This window comes from Mauremys mutica, chromosome 2 (assembly GCF_020497125.1).
Source record: "Mauremys mutica isolate MM-2020 ecotype Southern chromosome 2, ASM2049712v1, whole genome shotgun sequence".
Classification (NCBI taxonomy): Eukaryota; Metazoa; Chordata; order Testudines; family Geoemydidae; genus Mauremys; species Mauremys mutica.
Window position 1 is genome coordinate 170,290,054 of NC_059073.1, and position 21,748 is coordinate 170,311,801.

Genomic DNA, 21,748 nt, shown 5'->3' on the forward strand with positions numbered 1-21,748 from the left:
GCAGTCTCTTCATTTTTGGGGAGCTACAGAAGAAGTGCCACCTCAGTATCAGAGCAGGGTGTTCTATTCCCACTACTTCCTAATACCCAAAGCAAAAGAAGGTCTCAGGCCCATTCTAGACCGAACTTGAACAAATTCATGAAGAAACTGTGGTTCTGTATGGATTCCCTTGCAACTATTATCCCTTCATTAGATCTGGAAGATTGGTATGTGGATTTTGAGTTGAGGGATGCTTATATCCACATGGTGATCCACCCTAGCCACAGAAGGGTTGTAATTTTTAAGGGTTGTAAGGAGGAGACCACTTCCAGTTCCCAGTCTTGCCCTTCAGACTATCATCTGTGCCAAGGGTTTTCACCAAGTGTGTGGTTATGGTAGAAGCCTACCTTCACCATTAGGATGTCCAGATGTACTCTTACTTGGATGATTGGTTGGTGTTGATTGATTGATTGATTGATTTGGTGATTGATTGGTCACAGGATCACTCCTGTAAGCAACTGGAAAGAAGTATCCAGGGGATGCTCCATCTGCTTTGTTGAGGTTAGGCCTGGAAGTGAGCAAAGACAAATTGATCTTAACACCCCTACATAGAGTAGAATTAGTTGGGACAGTCCTGGTCTCAACCCTAGCCATGGGATCTCAAGGTATATTAGACCTCTGCAAAGGTCATTCCCAAACCTCAGTGAGAAACTGCCTCATGCTCCTGGGGCATATGGCTGCACACACTTATGTGATTTCCCCCATACGAGACTGTATTGTTGAAGTTTACAGGCATGGCTTAGGTCAGTGTACCATCCTAAGGACAGACGCATGTATATTTCAGACAAGATCCTGTTGTTGTTGGGTTGGTGGATGAATCAGGACAACATTGGCACACAGCTCCATTGCACCTGGCTGCAATCTCAGTGTTTCACCCCCATACTATATATTCACCCCCATACTATAGGACTGTATTTGCTAACCCTATGACTGCCAGGCTCCTAAAAGGCTTAGAAAGATTGTTTCCGCCTGTCAGAGACCCTACTGCACAATGGGATTTGAACTTGTCATTATCAGTCCTTATGGGTCTCTCTTTCAATCTGTTAGCCATTGTTATATCTCTTGACAAGGTGGCCTTTTTAATAGCCATCACCTCCACAAAGAGAGTTGGGGGAACTACATACTGTGGTACACAGTGTTTTACAAGGAGAAGGTGCAGCTTTAGGCCACACCCTAGGTTACTCTCCAAAATGATATCTGAGTTTCACCTCAATCAGTCAATATATTTACTGGTCCTCTTTCCAAAGCCAGATGCTTACAAAGATGAACAAAAGCTCCATATTTTGGATGTTCATTGAGCCTTGGTCTTTTTCCTAGATAGAAAGTCCTTTTAGGGGTCTTCTCAACTGTTTCTCTCCTATGCAGAACAAATAAGAGGGCTTCCTGTAACAGCGCAACAGCTTTCCGAATGGATCACCAGGTGCATTGCCATGTGCTACAGGGACAAAAGTCATCACGCCTCCAGAGAAACTGTGCATTCAACCAGAGCACACTCAGCCTCCACAGCATTAATGGGAAACATCCCTATTGTGTACAGCTGTAGAGTGGTGTTATGGTCTTCAGTCCACATATTTGCTAGGTATTATGCAATTACTACTCCTTCAGGGAAAGACATGAATATGGGGAAAGTGGTCCTGAAGTTCCTCTTCCAATGAGACTTCTAACCCCACCTCCATCAATAACACCTTGGGAGTCACCTAGTGAGGAAAAGAGCTTCAACTTCTCCCCTCAAAGAGCCGCCAAAAAAGAAGCTGTCTCTGGCCTGCTCCTTATCCTCAGTACTGATCACATTGCAGCTGAGTACTTACAAGGCCCCAGGATCTTCTGGTACCATGTGTATCATTAAAGCTAGTGACTCTAAGTGGGCAGGCACAGAAACCTATCTCCTCCACTGTGGCACTGACAGACCTGCCTAAAGATGCGGCACCGAAACGCTCCACTCAGGTTGTTGCACCATCTCCTGTCCCAATAGTGCAGAGCACTCTGATGTTGGCACCAACAACTACGATTACATCAGCACTGCCAGCACCAACCACCTTGGTACCACAGCCATTGGCACTACACCCTTTTCTATATCATGTGGAGCTGCAGATCTCATCGATGCTGGAATCACTTCTCTTCAGCACTGATACTTCTCTGGCATGTACGGCACCGTGTCAGCCCACTTCACCCCTGACTTGTCCATTCTGTAGTGAGGAAGAAGATTCTGAAGAGGAGGATTCTTTCTTATCTCACCACTCCTCTCCCATTGAATCCACTGCAGCGTTGGGTCCAACTGTACAGCCTATGGCTCACCACAGAGTTGACACCCATGAATGCCACTGCCTATGCCATTCCCCACTCAGTGGCCCTACTGGGACCTCTTGGGGCATACAGGAGGCAGTACACCAGACCCCCAAGCCGATACAGGGAGAGGCTTAGATCTCCCCCACCACCCTCAGTTGCTGCACCTTCACAGTCCCCTGAAGAAAGCTTTGAAGAACAGGAGGAGGCCCAGGAACAAGACACAACATCAACATCCGACAGTTCTTCCTCATCCTCAGACAAGGCCATAATACCACTGCCACCCACAGCGGCAGACAATTTTAAACATTTTCAAGAACTCTTTAAAAGAATTGCAGATACCCTAGAGATCCCTCTGGAGAAGGTCTTGGAGTCCCAGCACAAATTACTGGACAGTCTCCATATATCCTCCTCATAAAAAATAGCACTTCCCATAAATGATGCACTCATGGAGCTGGCCAAAAACATATGGCAGACCCTGGCTACAATACCGCCCACCTGCAAGAGAGCAGATAAAAAGTACTTTGGTCCCTCTAAAGGACTAGCCTTCTTATTTTTTCACCCCACAGTGTACTCAGTGCTGTCAACCAGTGAGGCAGACAACAACCCTGATCCACTTCATATGACAAAGAGTATATTTCTTACGTCTCTTTGGCCACAAGGTCTATTCATCCACCATTCTTCAATTCTGGATTGCTAATCATGCTGCCCAAATAACAAAATACAACCACACGAATTATTCTAAACGCGGTGAATTTATTGACATCATACCAGAGGACAAAAGAGACCAATTTAAGTCCATCATTTTGGAGGGCCATCTCCTAGCTAGAACTGCCTTAGAGGCATCTCTACATGCAGCTGATACAACGGCACGCTCCATGGCCACTACCACAGTTATGTGCCAGGGTTTGTGGTTCCACCTGTCCTGCTTCCAAAGGGAGATACCATCTACTGGGCAGGACCTCCCATTAGATGTATGGAAGCTGTTCGCAGCAAAAACGGATGAGTCCCTTCATACCCTGAAAGACTCAAGGGCTACACTTCGCTCTCTGAGAGTAAATACTATCCCACTCAGAGTACAAGGTCTGTCCTGTATGCCTCACAACAGAGGCACTATGACACGCAAAGGTAAAGACAAAGGCCTCCAAAGTGTCACCAACCTCCAACTCAATCATCAACATCACATCAGCCCTCAGCAAAACAACAATTTTGAGAGTTTGGTCAAGGGCCAGAAAGATCTCCCTCATTCTTCAGTGCTGACACAATCATTGACCATCCCTCTTTTGGATACTGGTTGACCCCTTTCTACCAAGCATGGCAATCCATCACTATGGACAAATGAGTTCTGAAAATAATTCATTCAGGCTATATGATACAATTCATCTCTATCCCCCCATCCAACTCCCTCTCCATCCCTCTTCAGGGACCCCTCTCATGAAAAACTTTTATGGCAAGAAATAAACCACCTCCTACATGTGGGCACCGTGGAACACGTACCATCACAACACAGAGGGAAGGATTTTTACTCTCAATATTTCTTAACTCAGAAAAAGAATGGAGGCCTATTTTTGACCTCAGAAACTCAACAAATTCATAAGGGTGCAATGGTTCAGGATGGTCACATTAGCAACAATACCACCAGCACTGGAACAGGGGGACTGGTTTTTTGGCTGTCAACCACCAAGACACCTATTTTCACGTAACCATACCTCCCGCACACAGGAGGTTCCTCAGGTTTACTCTGAGAACAGAACACTATAAATACAAGGTTCTGCCATTTGGCCTTTCAACAGTGTTTTCCAAAGTGCTTGCAGTAGTGGCGGCACACCTCCACAAACAGAGAGTGACAATTTTTTCCTATCTGGACGATTGGCTCTTAAAAGCACCCACCTGGGAAGTTGCCGTAGAGATTACACACATGATGATTACCCTCTTCTCACAGCCGAGATGACAACTCAATGTACAAAAGTCAACACTGACACCCGTGCAGAAACTGGACTTCATCGGAGTGCATCTTGATGCTCTAGAGGCCAAACCAACCAGATTCCCGCACTACAGTCAATCTGATCTCCATGGTGTTGAACAGCCCACAGTTATCAGCATGGACCTGCCTCCAACTATTAGGTCTTATGATGGCAACTACATTCATGGCACAACACGCGCTGCCTTCAGGGCTGGCTAAGAACTATATGCATACTGTACAAACACAGTCTAAACAGATGCCTCATAATGCCACTCAGAGTCAAAGACTCGCTACTCTGGTGGACGCAACCCAACAATGTGTGCATGGGCGTGCCTTTCACACATACCACACCTTCAATGATTCTCACAACCAATGTCTCCTTGATAGGCTGGGGAGCCCATATACAGCACCACACAATTCAGGGCAGGTGGTTTCCCACCAAGACACTGCTACACATAAATCATAGAATCATAGAAGATTAGGGTTGGAAGAGACCTCAGGAGATCATCTAGTCCAACCCCCCGCTCAAAACAGGACTAACCCCAACTAAATCATCCCAGTCAGGGCTTTGTTGTCAAGCCAGGCCTTAAAAACCTCTAAGGATGGAGATTCTACCACCTCTCTAGGTAACCCATTTCAGTGCTTCACCACCCTCCTAGTGAAATAGTTTTTCCTAATATCCAACCTAGACCTCCCCGATTGCAACTTGAGACCATTACTCCATGTTCTATCATCTGCCTAGCTCCATCCTCTTTGGAACCCTCCTTTAAGGTAGTTGAAGGCTGCTATCAAATCCCCCCTCACTCTTCTCTTCTGAAGACTAAATAAGCCCATCTCCCTCAGCCTCTCCTCATACATCATGTGTCTCAGCCCCCTAATCATTTTTGTTGCCCTCTGCTGGACTTACCCCAATTTGTCCACACCTTTCTGAAGTGGAGGGCCCAAATTGGATGCAATACTCCAGATGTGGCCTCACCAGTGCCTAATAGAGGGGAATAATAATTTCCCTCGATCTGCTGGCAATGCTCCTACTAATGCAGCCCAATATGCCATTAGCCTTCTTGGTAACAAGGGCACACTCTTGACTCATATCCAGCTTCTCCTCTACTGTAATCCCCAGGTCCTTTTCTGCAGAACTGCTGCTTAGCCAGTCGTCCCCAGCCTGTAGCGGTGCATGAGATTCTTCCATCCTAAGTGCAGGACTCTGCACTTGTCTTCATGGAACCTCATGAGATTTCTTTTAGCCCAATCCTCCAATTTGTCTAGGCCATTCTAGACCCTATCCCTACCCTCCAGTGTATCTACCTCTCCCCACAGCTTAGTGTCATCTGCGACTTTGCTGAGGGTGCAATTCATCCCATCAGCCAGATCATTAATAAAGATGTTGAACAAAACCGGCCCCAGGACTGACCCCTGGGGCATTCCGCTTGATACCAGTTGCCAGCTAGACATCGAGCCATTGATCACTACCCATTGAGCCCAACAATCTAGCCAGCTTTCTATCCACCTTATAGTCCATTCATCCAATCCATATTTCTTTAACTTGCTGGCAAGAATACTACGGGAGACCATATCAAAAGCTTTGCTAAAGTTAAGATATATCACATCCATCCCTTTCCTCATATCCACAGAGCCAGTTATCTCATCATAGAAGGCAATGAGGTTCGTCAGGCGTGACTTGCCTTTGGTGAATCCATGTTGACTGTTCCTGATCACCTTCCTCTCCTCCAAGTGCTTCAAAATGGTTTCCTTGAGGATCTGCTCCATGATTTTGCCAGGGACTGAAGTGAGGCTGTAGTTCTCCATAATAGGGGCACTATATTTCTGTTTTTCCCATCATCCAGGACCTCCCTCGATCACCATGAATTTTCAAAGATAATGTCCAATGGCTCTGCAATCACATCAGCCAACTCCCTCAGCACCCTTGGATGCATTAGATCTGGACCCATGGATTTTCACCACTGAGGGCTGCTCATCTCCTCTCCATACTGTGTTGCCCAGTGCAGTGGTCTGGGAGCTGACCTTGTCTGTGAAGATAGAGGCAAAAAAAGCATTGAGTACGTCAGCTTTTTCCACATAGTCTGTCATAGTCTGCCTCCCCCATTCAGTAAGGGTCCCACATTTTCCCTGACGTTTTTTTTGTTTCTAACATACCTGTAGAAACCTTCTTGTTACCCTTCACATCCCTTGCTAACTGCAACTCCAGTTCTGTCTTGGCCTTCCTGCTTACACCCTTGCATGCTTGAGCAATATTCTTATTTTCCTTCCTAGTCATCTCTCCAAATTTCCACTTATTGTAAGCTTTTTTTTTGCATTTAAGCTCACCGAAGATTTCACTGTTAAGCCAAGCTGGTCGCCTGCCATATTTGCTATTCCAGTAGTTCTCAAACTTTTGTACTTTCTCATGGCAAGCCTTTGAGTGCGACCCCCCTTATAAATTAAAAACACTTTTTAATATATTTAACATCATTATAAATGCTGGAGGCAAAGTGGGGTTTGGGATGGAGGCTGACAGCTTGCGACCCCCCCCATGTAATAAGCTCACAACCCCCTGAGGGGTCCCAACACCCAATTTGAGAATCCCTCTGCTATTCTTTCTGCACATTGGGATGGTTTGTTCCTGCACCCTCAATAAGGCTTCTTTAAAATACAGACAGCTCTCTTGGACTTCTTTCCCACTCATATTAGCCTCCCAGGGAATCCTGCCCATCAGTTCCCTAAAGGAGTCAAAGTCTGCTTTTCTGAAGTCCAGGGTGCATATTTTGCTACTCTCCTTTCTTCCTTTTGTCAGGATCCTGAACTCAACCATCTCATGATCACTGCTGCCACCCAATTCTACTTTGTCTATCAATTCTTCCCTTTTTGTAAGCAGCAGGTCAAGAGGAGCACGGCCCCTAGTTGGTTCCTCCAGCACTTGTACCAGGAAGTTGTCCCCAACACTTTCCAAAAACTTCCTGCATTGTCTGTGCATTGCTGCATTGCTCTTCCAGCAGATGTCAGTGTGATTAAAGTCCCCCATTAGAACCAGGACCTGTGATCTGGAAACTTCAGTTAGTTGTCTGAAGAAAGCCTCATCTACCTCAGCCTTTTGATCTGGTGGTCTATAGCACACGCCCACCACGACATCACCCTTGTTGCCTCTAAATTTAACCAAAAGACTCTCAACAAGGCTTTTCTCCAGTTTCATACTGGAGCTCTGAGCAATCATACTGCTCTCTTCCATACAATGCAACTCCTCCACCTTTCCTCCTGTACCTGTCCTTCCTGAACAGTTTATACCCATCCATGACAGTACTCCAGTCATGTGAACCACCCCACCAAGTTTCTGTTGTTCCAATCACATCATAGTTCCTTGATTGTGCCAGGACTTCCAAACCTTCCTGATTGTTTCCCAGGCTTCTTGAGTTCATGTACATGCAGCTAAGATAACTAGCCAATTACCCTGCTTTCTCAGTATGAATCAGGAGGTTTCCCGTCTTGTACCCTCCTCCTTGTGTTTCCTCCTGGTATCCTACTTCCCCACTTACCTCTGGGCTTAGGTCACCATCCCCCAGTGAACCTCCTCACTAGGTTAGCAAGACTGCCTGTGAACATGCTCTTCCCTCTCTTCTTTAGGTGGATCCCATCTCTTCATGGCAATCCTTCTTCCTGGAACAACATCCCATGGACGAAGAATCCAAAATCCTCTCTCTGACACCACCGGCATAACCACGCATTCACCTTCACAATTCGACAGTTCCTACCTGGGTCTTTTCCTTCAACAGGGAGGATGGATGAGAACATGACTTGCACCTCAAACCCCTTTATCCTTCTTCCCAGAGCCACGTAGTCTGCAGTGATCTGCACGGTCATTCTTGGCAGTATCATTGGTGTCCACGTGGAGAAGTAGGAAGGGGTAGCAGTCCAAGGTCTTGATCAGCCTTGGCACATCCTGGATTCTAGCTCCAGGCAAGCAGCACACTTCTCGAGTCTCCCGGTCTGATTGGCAGATGGATGACTCTGTCCACCTTAGAAGGGAGTCCCGGACCACCATCACCTCTTTCCTCCTCTTGGGAGTGGTGGTCATGGAACCCCCATCCCTAGGACAATGCATCCCATGCCTTCTGGCTGATGGAGTCTCCTTCTGATCCTTTCCCTCAGAGGGCTCTTCCAAATCCTTCTCCACAGTAGTACTTGGGCAGAGAGCCTGAAAATGGTTTTGCACCTCTATCTGCATTGCGGATACATAGGTTCTCCTCTTCCTTCTTCTGGAGGCCACAGGCTGCCACTGTTTTTCTCCATTCTGCACTGCACTCTCTGATTTTTCAGCAAGTTGTGCTTCCAGCACCAAACACTGACTTCTATCCGGACAATCTTCATGTTCTCTGATGCAACTCAGGGTTGATGCTTGGTTCTCTAGTCCTTTAACCTTCTCTTCCAATACACAGACCAGCTTGCATTTCGTACAGACGAAGTTGCTTCTGTCCTCTGGGAGACAAATATGGCACATTCTGAGCAGGTCACAACAGCTGATGGCTCACTATCCATGTCTTCTAAGAGGCTCCACTGATGTTGTATGTACTGGTCACAGGAGCCTGAAAGGCAAAAAACACTCTGTGTGAAATCCCAGGCAAACTCCCTCTTTGCCTGTCCTCTGTTTGCTTCCAGCATCAGAAGGCGCCATAGAGCCTCAGCTGCTCTGCAGGATAGAAAAAAAACAAAACTCAATTTTGCTTCTGACCAAGAGGAGTGCAGCTGACCTGAAGCATCCAACTTCATAAAAACTCAGCCACCATAGGCATTGGGCATAAAGAAAAGCTAGTCCCCAGGCCAAACAATCCCCCACTACAAGCTGTAACAACCAGATAGGCAGGAGAACCAGCCTATCCAAATCTGGACAAAAGAGGGAAGAGAGAAACTCTGTAGTTCGTTATCCAGGGGGAGAGACCTGACTGCCAATCTCATCCTCCTGGAATATTAAAGTCAGTGATTATAACCTATTTAGGAAGGGTCAAATTGGCAAAATGAGAGGGGGAATGACACTCTGTCAAAAATGGCATTATCTGAGTCACTGATAATTTTCTTCTGAGTTATCTTGAATGCTTATGGATCAATGTTCTAACTGATAAAGCACAAGATGAGGTATTAGTTGGTATCTGCTACAGACCACTAAATTGCCCGAGGGAAAAGGGTGACTGCCTCCTTATGCATCTAGCTATAATGTGTAGGGGGGAAAGTTTGTGATCATGGGGATCTTCAGTTTGAGTGACATATGTTGGTGGTCTCATGCTACCAATATTAAAACATTGATAGAATATCTAAACAATAAATGACAATTTCCTAATTCAAACTGTTGCAGCCAATATGGGGCACTTCTTTATTAGACCTTGTCCTAACAGATAAAGAGGAACTGATCATAGAACTAAAAGTAGGTACAAGTGATCATGATTTGATCACATTTATCATGTGCAAGCAGAATAAAGTCCAGACTAGTAATTTATATACTTGGTCCTTTAATAGGGCCAGTTTCACAGACCTGAAAACCAATTATGAGCCAAATCAGCTGGGAGGAAGAATTTAAATCAGAAAAATGTGAATAATTGGAAATTGCCCAAAAAGCCACAACCCCACAATTGAGGAAGAAGGCCGTGCTGGTTAAAAAACTAATCTTGTGTAGAGGAGAAGTGAAGGCAGCTTTGAAAAATAAAAATTAATACATAAAAAATAGAAGAAAGGGGAAGCTGATAATAATCTAAATTAGAAGTTAGGAAGTGTAGAAAATTGTTAAGGGAAGCCAAGGGACACAAAGAAATCTATAGCCAGCAGAGTTAAGGACAATAAGAAAGTTTTTTCTAAATATATTAGGAACAAAAAGAATTCTGACAGTAGTATTGGTCCATTACTAGATGGAAATGATAGAATTATCAATAATCATGCAAAAAAGGCAGAAGTGTTCTGTTTTCCAGGTCATGTTTTCTAGACCTGTAATCATTTTTGTTGCTCTTCTCTGGACTTTCTGCAAATCTTTCCTGAAATGTGATGCCCAGGACTGGCAAGGACTGGCACCCCAAGGCCAATAACAAGGCCCTCAGAGTGAGGGTAGGGAAAGATATTCCCCTTTGTTTTGTGTTGGAGTTGGTTTCTTTCTTTTGTTTGGCTGAGGGGCACTCCTTTGGGCCTGCCCTGTGGCCTGCCTGGAAAGTATAGCGAAATACCCTCCTGCCCACACAAGAGCAATATTAAATACTGTGCAGAATGGGGCTGACAAACATATCAAGTTAGTTTGACAGGATCTGTTTTCCATAAACCCATGTTAATTGGGATTAATTATATTACCCTCCTTTAATCAAATCCTGATGCATTATCTTGCCCGGGATTGATGTCAGACTGACAGGCCTATAATTACTCGGGTCTCATGTGATGCCCAGAACTGCACACAATATTTCTGTTCTGTATTTGAGGAAAAAACAGATGACATAGTCTTATCATATGGTGATGATAACACTCTTTCCATTCCGCTGCTATCTCAAGAAAATGTCAGAAAGAAGCTACGAAGGTTAGACATTTTAAAATCAGTAAGTCCAAATAACTTGCATCTGAGAGTTTTAAGAGAGCTGGCTGAGGAGTTCACTGAATTGTTAATGTTGATTTTCAATAAGCCTTGATGCATTCAGGGAGTTCCAGAAGACTGAAAGAAAACAAATAATAGAATCATAGGACGGGAAGGGACCTTGAGAGGTCATCTAGTTCAGTGTCCTGCACTCGTGGCAGGACTAAGTATTATCTAGACAATCCCTGACAGGTGTTTGTCTAACCTGATCTTAAAAATCTCCACTGATGTAGATTCCATATCCTCCTTGGACAATTTATTCCAATGCTTAACCACCCTGACAGGAAGTTTTTCCTAATGTACGGCCTAAACTGCCCTTGCTGCAGTTTAAGACCATTGCTTCTTGTCCTATCCTTAGAGGTTAAGGAGAGTAATTTTTCTCCCTCCTCCTTATAACAACTTTTTATGTACTTGAAAACTGTTATCATGTCCCCTCTCAGTCTTCTCGAGACTAAACAAACCCATTTTTTTCAATCTTCCCTCATAGGTCATGTTTTCTAGACCTGTAATCATTTTTGTTGCTCTTCTCTGGACTTTCTGCAAATCTTTCCTGAAATGTGATGCCCAGAACTGCACACAATACTCCAGTTGAGGCCTAATTAGCGTGGAGTAGAGTGGAAGAATAACTGCTCGTGTCTTGCTCACAGCACTCCTGCTAATACATCCTAGAATGATGTTTGCTTTTTTTGCAACAGCATAACCTTGTTCACTCATGTTTAGCTTGTGATCCACTATGACCCCCAGATCCCTTTCCACAGTACTCCTTCCTAGGCAGTCATTTTGTAGGTGTGCAACTGATTATTCCTTCCTAAGTGGAGAACTTTGCATTTGTCCTTATTGAATTTCATCCTAATTTCTTCAGACCATTTCTCCAATTTCTCCAGATCATTTTTAATTTTAATCCTATCCTCCAAAGAACTTGCAATTTCTCCCAGCTTGGTATTGTCCGCAAACTTTATAAGTGTACTTTCTATGCCATTATCTTTAGATAATGCTTCCAGCATCAGAAGGCACCATAGAGCCTCAGTTGCTCTGCAGGAAAGAAAAAAAAACAAATTGATGAAGATATTGAACAGAACCAGGCCCAGAACTGATCCCTGTGAGACCCCATTCGATATGCCCTTCTAGTTTGAATGTTGTGACCATTTTTAAAAAGGGGCAATGGGTTGACCCGAGTAATTATAGGCCTGTCAGTCTGACATCAATCCCGAACAAGATAATGCATCAGGATTTGATTAAAGGAGGGTAATATAATTAATCCCAATTAACATGGGTTTATGGAAAACAGATCCTGTCAAACTAACTTGATATGTTTGTCAGCCCCATTCTGCACAGTATTTAATATTGCTCTTGTGTGGGCAGGAGGGTATTTCGCAATACTTTCCAGGCACGCCACAGGGCAGGCCCAAAGGAGTGCCCCTCAGCCAAACAAAAGAAAGAAACCAACTCCAACACAAAACAAAGGGGAATATCTTTCCCTACCCTCACTCTGAGGGCCTTGTTATTGGCCTTGGGGTGCCAGTCCTTCCCCTAAACATGCAGTCTGCTATGTAGCTTCCCCTGTAGGAAGAAGAGTAGCCCTCCACCCTGGAGAAGCCTATCTCCCTGCTGCCACTAGCCCTGGTGCAGCTTGTCTCTCCTCCCTGCTCTCACTGGAGGAGGAGTTTTTAAAGGTTTTGGGCAGCCCTTAATTGGACTCAGGTGTCTCTAATTGACCTGAGGTAATCACTTTTCAGCTTATAGGGAAAAGGGGCCTTTATTGTTCTTGGGCTAATATACCTGCCTTCCACTAGCCTTTTACAGCTGTCCAGCCTGATTTCGTCACAAATTGTAAATGGGGACTTCTCATCAAGTCGGTTTGTTTCTAGTGGGGTCCAACAGGGATCGATTCTACACTATTTAACATTTTTATCAATGAGCTGTAAAAAACCAAAATCACCGATAAAGTTTACAGATGCACAAAAATTGGGGGAGTGGTAAATAAGGAAGAGGACAGGTCACTGAATCAGAGTGATATGGATCATTTGGTAAACTCTGCACAAGCTAAAATATGTATTTTAATATGGCCTCTGGGAAGAAAAAATCTAGGCCATACTTATTTGATGGGGGACTTTATCTTGGGAAGCAGTGACCCTGTGGTGAATAATCAGCTGAACATGAGCTCCCAGTGTGACACTGTGGCTAAAAGAGCTAATGCAATCCTGGGATGCAATAAACAGTGTAATCTCGAGTAGGAGCAGAGAAGTTATTTTACCTCTATGCTTGGCATTTGTGTGACTTTTGCTGGAATACTGTGTCCAGTTCAATACTGTGTCCAATTCAAGAAGGATGGTGAGAAGTTGGAGAGGGTTGAGAGAAAAGTCATGAGGATGATTAAAGGATTAGAAAACATGCTGTATAGTGAGAGACTCAAAGAGCTCAATCTTTTCAGCTTGACAAAGAGAAGGTTCAGGGATGAATTGATTTCAGTCTCTAAGTATCTTCACAGGGAACAGATATTTAATAATGGGCTATTCAATCTAGTAGAGAACCAATGGCTAGAAGTTGAAGTTAGATACATTCAGATTGGAAATATGGCATAAATTTTAACAGTAGGGGGAATTACCCATTGGAACAATTTACCAAGGGGTATAGTGTATTCCCCATCACTGATGACTGTTAAATTAAGATTGGATGTTTTTTTCTGAAAGAGATGCTCTCAGAATTATTTTGGGGACATTCTATGCCTGTGTTTTACAGGACTTCAGTCTAGAGATGATCACAGTAGTTCCTTCTGGCCTCGGAATCCATATGTCTCTGAAATCTGCCAGGCCTCCTTTGCACTGGAAATCAAGGAACAGTCAGAGTCTGAGCAACCCAGGGACCTGCTCCACTTCAGAGTGATCTGATTGTCTTGCAGTGGGACTATCTATATTATGCTTCGGTATCTGAGAAAGGGTTCCAGACTTAATACTGGTTTGTGTATGCACACACTGGTGAAAGGTCACACTGAGAAGAAGAGAGTGAGTCATCACCACTGCTCACCAAAGTTAAGATCACACCTGGATCTTTTGTTCACTGGTAACTTACCTCTTTTCAGTAAGCACTAGTCTGACCTTCCTAAGAATTATGAAAAAATTGTTTGCTCTGTCAAGTTATAAATTAGTATTTAGATTTACTATATGTGTGAAAGGTGTGTGTGTGGGGGAGCTCAAGAGCTTTTTCTGTTTAGAGATTTTTGTTTTCTGATGAGTCTAGGGTCAAGGGTCTGGGTAAAAACAGGATCCTGCCAAATCCTGTCAGCTTTTATCTTCAATCCTACAAATTCCACAGTCTAAACAGAACAAATCAAAATGACTGAAAACCCAGATGCTCCCATTTACTTCAAAGAGACTAATCATAAGCATGAGTTACAGATTTGAGGACCAAGTACTGATTTTTGCCCCACATCACTAAGTGGCCCCCCTCAAGGATTGAGCTCACAACCCTGGGCTCTTCTTCAAGACATGTTCCTGTAGGTGCTCCACTCCAGGTGCTGGTCCCTGCACCTTTGATCAGAGATTTCTGTAGCAGTACTCGTACCGGCCACGCATGCACAGAGCCTGCCCCCCCCCCCCCGCTCTGAGTACATCTAGTTAGTGAGCATGCGCAGCTGGTCTCCTCAGTTCCTTCTCTACCGTCCCCGGCTTGAGATGGAGCTCAGCAGACTTGTTAAGAACTTCTTTCCTCCTCTTACAATAACTCTTCTAGTTAGCTAGTTTCTTGTTAGTTAGTAGCTAGTTATTATTAGTTACCCTTTTTTCTACCATTTAAAAAAATTTTTTTTTCTTCATTCCTGTCAGCCGCAGCCACTTCCGACATGCCTGGCTCCACAGGCTTTAAGCGCTGCTCTACCTGCAAGGAGCCTATTCCTCTCTCAGATGGACACTCACAATGTGTAAAATGTTTGGGGGAGACCCACATCCCCCAAAGATGTGCCCACTGCAGCAAACTTAGCTCCAGAGCAAGGAAAGACAGGGAACTTAAATTAAAACTGATCCTCCTTCAAAAATTCTTAGGATCAACCTCAGACCCTGGTGCTGAATCTGGCTCCACTGCCCGCCACAGCCCCTCCGCCTCAAAGAGGCACAAGAAAACTTCAAAAAGAGGGCACCTTTTGTCAACGTCAAAGGAAACCCTCCGACACAAGATCTCCCCAAGCAGATCCACAGTTTCTCTCCCTGTACTCCCTCGCTTGAGCACTTTTGACGAGCCGGGCTCTTCTGGCACCATGCGAAAACCGCCTGCGGCTGTGGCGGCAGCACGAAGCTCCGATGCCGAGGCTTCAGGCTTTCAGTTGCCTGCCTCTCTCCTGGCACCATTCGGCACCGTGACAGATGCGGTGCTGACATACCAAGACCTGCCTGAGCCACAGCAGGCTGATATTGATGACGTGGCACCGGCTCTGGCATCGACATCAGCTGCGCTATCTGCCAGTGAGCCCAGGCTCAGAACACCGGTGCAGACCCACGTTCCCCCGCAGCAGCTTCATCCTCCTCAGCCTTCACCTCATGCAGCTGCCTCAGCGCTGCAATTTACGCAGTCAAGTGACCTCCTAGTGTCACATATTCTACAGTCACCCCTTCTCAATGCCTGCTTCTCTCCTATGGATGAATCAGAGTCTGAACAGCCTTCCTCCAGTGAGGAGGAACCCGGACCATGGGGGGATTTTTCAATGTATCCAGATTCCCATCCTCATACCCCTGTCAACCATGGCCATAGGAAAATTACCACAGCCTATTCTCGGGATCCTGCCTCCTGGTGTGTGAACCCCTGGATGGCACCACCTATGCCTTTCTCACCACCATGGCAGTATTGGGCCCCATGGGCATCATTTCCCCGGCAACATACACGCTACTCCACCTCAATCAGGCGCAACACCTGCTTAGCACCACAACCTGATGGACCCCCAAGTGATATGAGACACCTGACAACACCATCACACTTGCAGGATCAATCAAGTCTTGCTCCTGTTCCAGTAGAGGCAGAAGTAACGCCTGAAGAAGCTTTACTTCCCCCTCCTCCAACATCCTTGGACGACTTCTCAAAGTTCCAGGACCTTTTTAAAAGAGTTGCCAGTGAACTGAGAATTAATTTGGAGGAAGTTCCTGAACAACAGCATGGATTAACGGACATCCTACAACCCTCTTCTTCCTCTAAGGTTGCATTACCAATCAACGTGGCCCTTTTAGAACCTGCTACGTCCATCTGACAGACTCCAGCCACAAGCCAGCCTACCTGCAAACAAGCGCACCGCAAATACTTCATTCTATCTAAGGGCTCCGAGTTCCTTTTCACCCATCCTGCGCCAAACTCCTTGGTAGTAGATGCAGCCAACCAAAGGAACAAACAGCAGTATTTCCGCTCCACCCCATCCAACAAGGAAAGTAAATGCTTGGACCTCTTCCGTCGCAAAGTATATGCATCTTCAATGCTACAATTTCGTATTGCTAATTATACTGTAGTTCTTGCAAAATACGACCACAAAAACTATAACAAATTCATGAACTTTATTGAAGACATTCCAGAACAAAAGAAACAACAATTCACAGCCCTAGTTTCCGAGGGACAGATCATATCACGTACAGCTCTTCAAGCAGCCCTCGGTGCAGCCAATACTGCAGCAAGATCCATCGCCACTGCAGTGGTCATGCACCGAAGTTCATGGCTCTCCTCCTCTTCTTTTCCTCAAGAGGTTCAGAGTACCATTGAAGACCTTCCCTTCAACGGTGACAAACTCTTTGCTTCCACCACGAATGACATACTTCATTCAATGAAGGACTCAAGGGCAACCCTCCAGTCCTTAGAGATCCAAACTCCTACAACCAGAAGGTGACAATATAGATATCAACCTTACCACCATCCATGCTACCTTGCATATACACAGCATTTCCATAGGTCTCAGGAACAACAACAACAGCAGCAACACCAGAGACCCAGATATCAGCGTTGTCGCCCCAATTCTTCGGGGGCGCCTCAACCCCCTCCAGCTAATAAGCAGATTTGAACCCTTGGTCGAGGGTCTTGAAAACAGCGTTCCCACTTCAGTGCATGCACCGCCTGCAACTATTTTTGGATACCGCCTACGACCATTTTCTTATCAATGGCAGAACATTACCACCGACAAGTGGGTTATAGAGGTCGTCACAGTTGGTTACTCTATCCCCTTCCTCTCCTTACCTCCCACCCACCCACCTTCCCGGTCCCTCTTCAGGGACCCCTCTCATGAGCAACCCCTCCGGCAAGAAGTGCAACATCTCCTTCAACTGGGGGCTATAGAATTCATGCCCGAATGTCACAAGGGGAAAGGTTTTTACTCCCATTATTTCTTAACAGAAAAGAAAACTGGAGGATGGCGACTGATCCTCGACCTCAGGCGGCTCAACAAATTTATCAAAAAGCAGAAATTCAAGAGGGTTACTCTCACCACCATAATCCCAGCGCTGGAGCAGGGCGATTGGTTTTCAGCCCTCGACCTACAAGATGCCTAATTTCATGTCACTATCCATCCGGCCCACAGATGTTTCCTTCATTTTCCCCTTGGCTCAATGCACTTCCAATACAGGGTTCTACCCTTCGGACTTTCCACCGCCCCCCGGGTTTTCTCCAAGCACCTAGCGGTAGTCACTGCCTACCTCAGGAAATAAGGGATCATAATATTCCCTTACCTCGACGATTTCCTTCTCAAAGCCTCCACGTTCGACGAAGCTCTCCACTTCACACAACTCACCATCGATTGTTTCTTATCTCTTGGCCTGCAAATAAACAAAAACAAAGCCACATTATGTCCTACCCAGCACGTGGAGTTTATAGGAGTCCCCTTTTTCCAGAGCACTCCACCTCTGATAATGACTACCGATGCATCCCTCACAGGCTGTGGTGCCCACATGTCTCACCACACAGTCTATGGTCTACCAGCTATGGTCTACCACTGAGACCTCCCTGCACATAAATGTCCTAGAACTTCGAGCCATACGCAATGCCTGCCATCACTTCCTCCCACTAATCAAGGATCAACGTGTACGCATAATGACAGACAACATTGCCTGCGTGTTCTGTGTGAACAGACAGGGAAGGGCTCCCTTCCACTCGCTTTGCACAGAGGCCATGAAGCTCTGGAATTGGTGCATTGCGAACCACATCCGAATATCAGCTGCATATCTTCCAGGAGTGATGAATACCACTGCGGATGAATTAAGCAGACACTTTCCCTGGGATCACGAATGGGAGATAGACGAGAGAATCATTTACAACATATTCCGCATTTGGGGTCACCCAACCATAGACCTTTTTGCAACTGCGAAAAACACGAAATGCCCCAACTTTTTGCTCCAGAGCAGGACTGGACAAACACTCCCTTGGAGACACATTCATAATCCCATGGCACTGGGACTTACTCTATGCGTTCCCCCCGATACCACTTCTCAACAGGATAAAGATATGGAGAGACCTTGCCAAGGTGATCCTAATTGCCTCCTCATGGCCCAGACAACCGTGGTTCCCTTTCTGCACCAAAATGTCAATTCGACCACCAATCTCGTTGCCTCTCATTCTGAACCTTTTGTCACAGCAACACGGCCGGTTTCTTCACCCCAATCTCTCCATGCTTCATCTCAAAGCCTGATACCTGCATGGTTCTCCCAAAACGAACTAGCTTGCTCTGACCAAGTTCAAAGAGTGCTCCTACACAGCAGAACACAATCTACTCATACCACTTATCTCCGAAAGTGGAAGTGATTCACAGAATGGTGTTCAACTAAACAACTTCCTCCTACGTCCGTACCTCTCCCGCGTATACTCAACTACCTATTGGACATTAAGCAATCTGGCCTTTCTTTCAGCTCCATCAGAGTCCACTTAGCTGCTATTACGACCTTTCATGACAGAATCGACAATACCTCGGTCTTTGCTCATCCGATCACCAAGCGCTTCCTTAAGGGACTCCAGACCCTATACCCAGACATTAAACCGCCTACCCCTCCGTGGGACCTTCATTTAGTATTGTCCTGCCTAACTCAACAACCCTTTGAGCCCTTAGCTACCTACTCTCTGTTACACCTCTCTATGAAAACAGCTTTTTTGGTGGTGATTACCTCTGCCAGACGGGCAGGAGAAATAGCAGCCCTTATGGCAGATCCACCATATACGCTCTTTTTCAAGGACAAGGTTACCCTTAGGTTACACCCCAAATTTCTTCCAAAAGTTCACTCTTCATTCCACATTAATGAGCCAATACACCTACCAACCTTCTTCCCGAAACCACATGCAAACTCTTTCGAAGCCACAATGCATATGCTAGATGTGTGCAGGACCTTGTCCTTCTATTTGGATAGGACCAAACCTTTTAGAAACTCTTCTAGACTTTTTGTCTCCATCGCGGAGCATTCCAAAGGCCTGTCTCTCTCTACCCAGAAACTTTCAAACTGGATCTCTGACTGTATCCGACTCTGCTATCAGATAAAACAAGTTACACCTCCAGCATCCATCAGAACTCATTTCACTAGATCTGTAGCTACCTCTGTAGCTTTCTTATGTAAAGTTCCCTTGGCTGACATTTGTAAAGCAGCCACTTGGTCCTCCGAACACACATTTGTTAAACACTATGCCCTTACTCAGGGCCCTCTCTCTGATACATGATTAGGCAGAGCTGTACTATTTACTGCATTCCTATCAGATCCGAAGTCCCTACCTCCTTGAGACACACTGCTTTTAAGTCACCTGGAGTGGAGCACCCACAGGGACATCTCTCGAAGAAGAAGAAGAAAAAGAAGAGGAGGTTACTCACCCTGTGCAGTAACTGACATTCTTCTAGATGAGTGTCCCTGTGAGTGCTCCACTACCCATGCTCCTCCTCTCTACTTCGGAGTTGGGGTAGCTTCCGTTGTAGAGAAGGAACTGAGGAGACCGGCCGCACATGCTCACTAAATAGGTATACTCAGAGTGGGTGGGGCAGGCTCTGTGCGTGCGTGGCCAGTACGAGTACTGCTACAGAAATCTCCAATCAAAGGTGCAGGGACGCACCAGCACCTGGAGTGGAGCACCCACAGGGACACTCATCTCGAAGAATGTCAGTTACTGCACAGGGTGAGTAACCTCCTCTTTAGCAAGCCAGTGCTCAAACCAGTGAGCTATGAAACTACAGAAAAACCTGAGAATCTCTGGATTAAGTGTAGAAGTGTGAGCAACAAGGGTAATGTGATGGTGGGAGTCTGCTATAGACCACCAGACCAGGGGGATGAAGCGGATGAGGCTTTCTTCTGGCAACTAGTAGAAGTTACTTGATCACAGGCCCTAGTTCTCATGGGTGACTTTAATCACCCTGATATCTGCTGGGAGAGCAATATAGTGGTGCACAGACAATCCAGGAAGTTTTTGGAAAGTGTAGGGGACAATTTCCTGATGCAAGTGCTGGAGGAACCAACTAGGGGCAGAGCTCTTCTAGACCTGCTGCTCACAAACTGGGAAGAATTAGTAGGGGAAGCAAAAGTGGGTGGGAACCTGGGAGGCAGTGGCCATGAGATGTTCGAGTTCAGGATCCTGACACAAGGAAGAAAGGAGAACAGCAGAATATGGACCTTGGACTTCAGAAAAGCAGACTTTGACTCCCTCAGGGAACTGATGGGCAGGATCCCCTGGGAGAATAACATGATGGGGAAAGGAGTCCAGGGGAGCTGGCTGTATTTTAAAGAATCTTTTTGAGGTTGCAGGAAAAAAAAATCCCGATATGTAGAAAGAATAGTAAATACGGCAGGAGACCAGCTTGGCTTAACAGTGAAATCCTTGCTGATCTTAAACGCAAAAAAGAAGCTTACAAGAAGTGGAAGATTGAACAAATGACCAGGGAGGAGTATAAAAATATTGCTTGAGCATGCAGGAGTGAAATCAGGAGTTGCAGCTAGCAAGAGATGTTAAGAGTAACAAGAAGGATTTCTTCAGGTATGTTAGCAACAAGAAGAAAGTCAAGGAAAGTGTGAGCCCCTTACTGAATGAGGGAGTCAACCTAGTGACAGAGGATGTGGAAAAAGCTAAAGTACTCAATGCTTTTTTTGCCTCTGTCTTCACGAACAAGGTCAGCTCCCAGACTGCTGCACTGGGCAGCACAGCATGGGGAGGAGGTGACCAGCCCTCTGTGGAGAAAGAAGTGGTTCAGGACTATTTAGAAAAACTGGATGAGCACAAATCCATGGGGCCAGATGCACTGCATCTGAGAGTGCTAAAGGAATTGGCGAATGTGATTGCAGAGCCATTGGCTATTATCTTTGAAAACTCATGGCGATCGGGTGAGGTCCCGGATGACTGGAAAAAGGCTAATGTAGTACCCATCTTTAAAAAAGGGAAGAAGGAGGATCCGGGAAACTACAGGCCAGTCAGCCCTCCCCTCAGTCCCTGGAAAAATCATGGAGCAGGTCCTCAAGGAATCAATTCTGAAGCACTTAGAGGAGAGGAAAGTGATCAGAAACAGTCAGCATGGATTCACCAACGGCAAGTCATGCCTGACTAACCTAATTGCCTTCTGTGGATGAGGGGAAAGCAGTGAATGTGTTATTCCTTGGGCTGGATGACTGGAGTATAAGGTGGATAGAAAGCTGGCTAGATCTTCGGGCTCAATGGGTAGTAATCAATGGCTCCATGTCTAGTTGGCAGCTGATTTCAAGTGGAGTGCCCCAAGGGTCGGTCCTGGGGCCGGTTTTGTTCAATATCTTCATTAATGATCTGGAGGATGGCGTGGACTGCACCCTCAGCAAGTTGGCAGATGACGCTACACTGGGAGGAGTGGTAGATACGCTGGAGGGTAGGGATAGGATACAGAGGGCCCTAGACAAATTAGAGGATTGGAGCAAAAGAAACCTAATGAG

The 21,748-nt window shown here is 45.8% G+C and overlaps 1 protein-coding gene across 2 annotated transcripts in view; it reads left to right on the plus strand.

Annotated features, from left to right (window-relative positions):
• MAJIN (membrane anchored junction protein) overlaps nt 1-21,748 on the plus strand; it is a 169,961-nt gene that overhangs the window by 130,738 nt on the left and 17,475 nt on the right. The window contains exon 13 of one of the 2 annotated variants that reach the window (XM_045007061.1): nt 13,614-13,708. The exons of the other annotated variant lie outside the window; for it this stretch is intronic. Within the exon in view, the coding sequence (XP_044862996.1) occupies nt 13,614-13,626 (13 nt within the window). The 3' untranslated portion in view covers nt 13,627-13,708. Of the gene's footprint in view, nt 1-13,613; nt 13,709-21,748 lie in introns of those variants that run through there. 2 annotated transcript variants of the gene reach the window in all.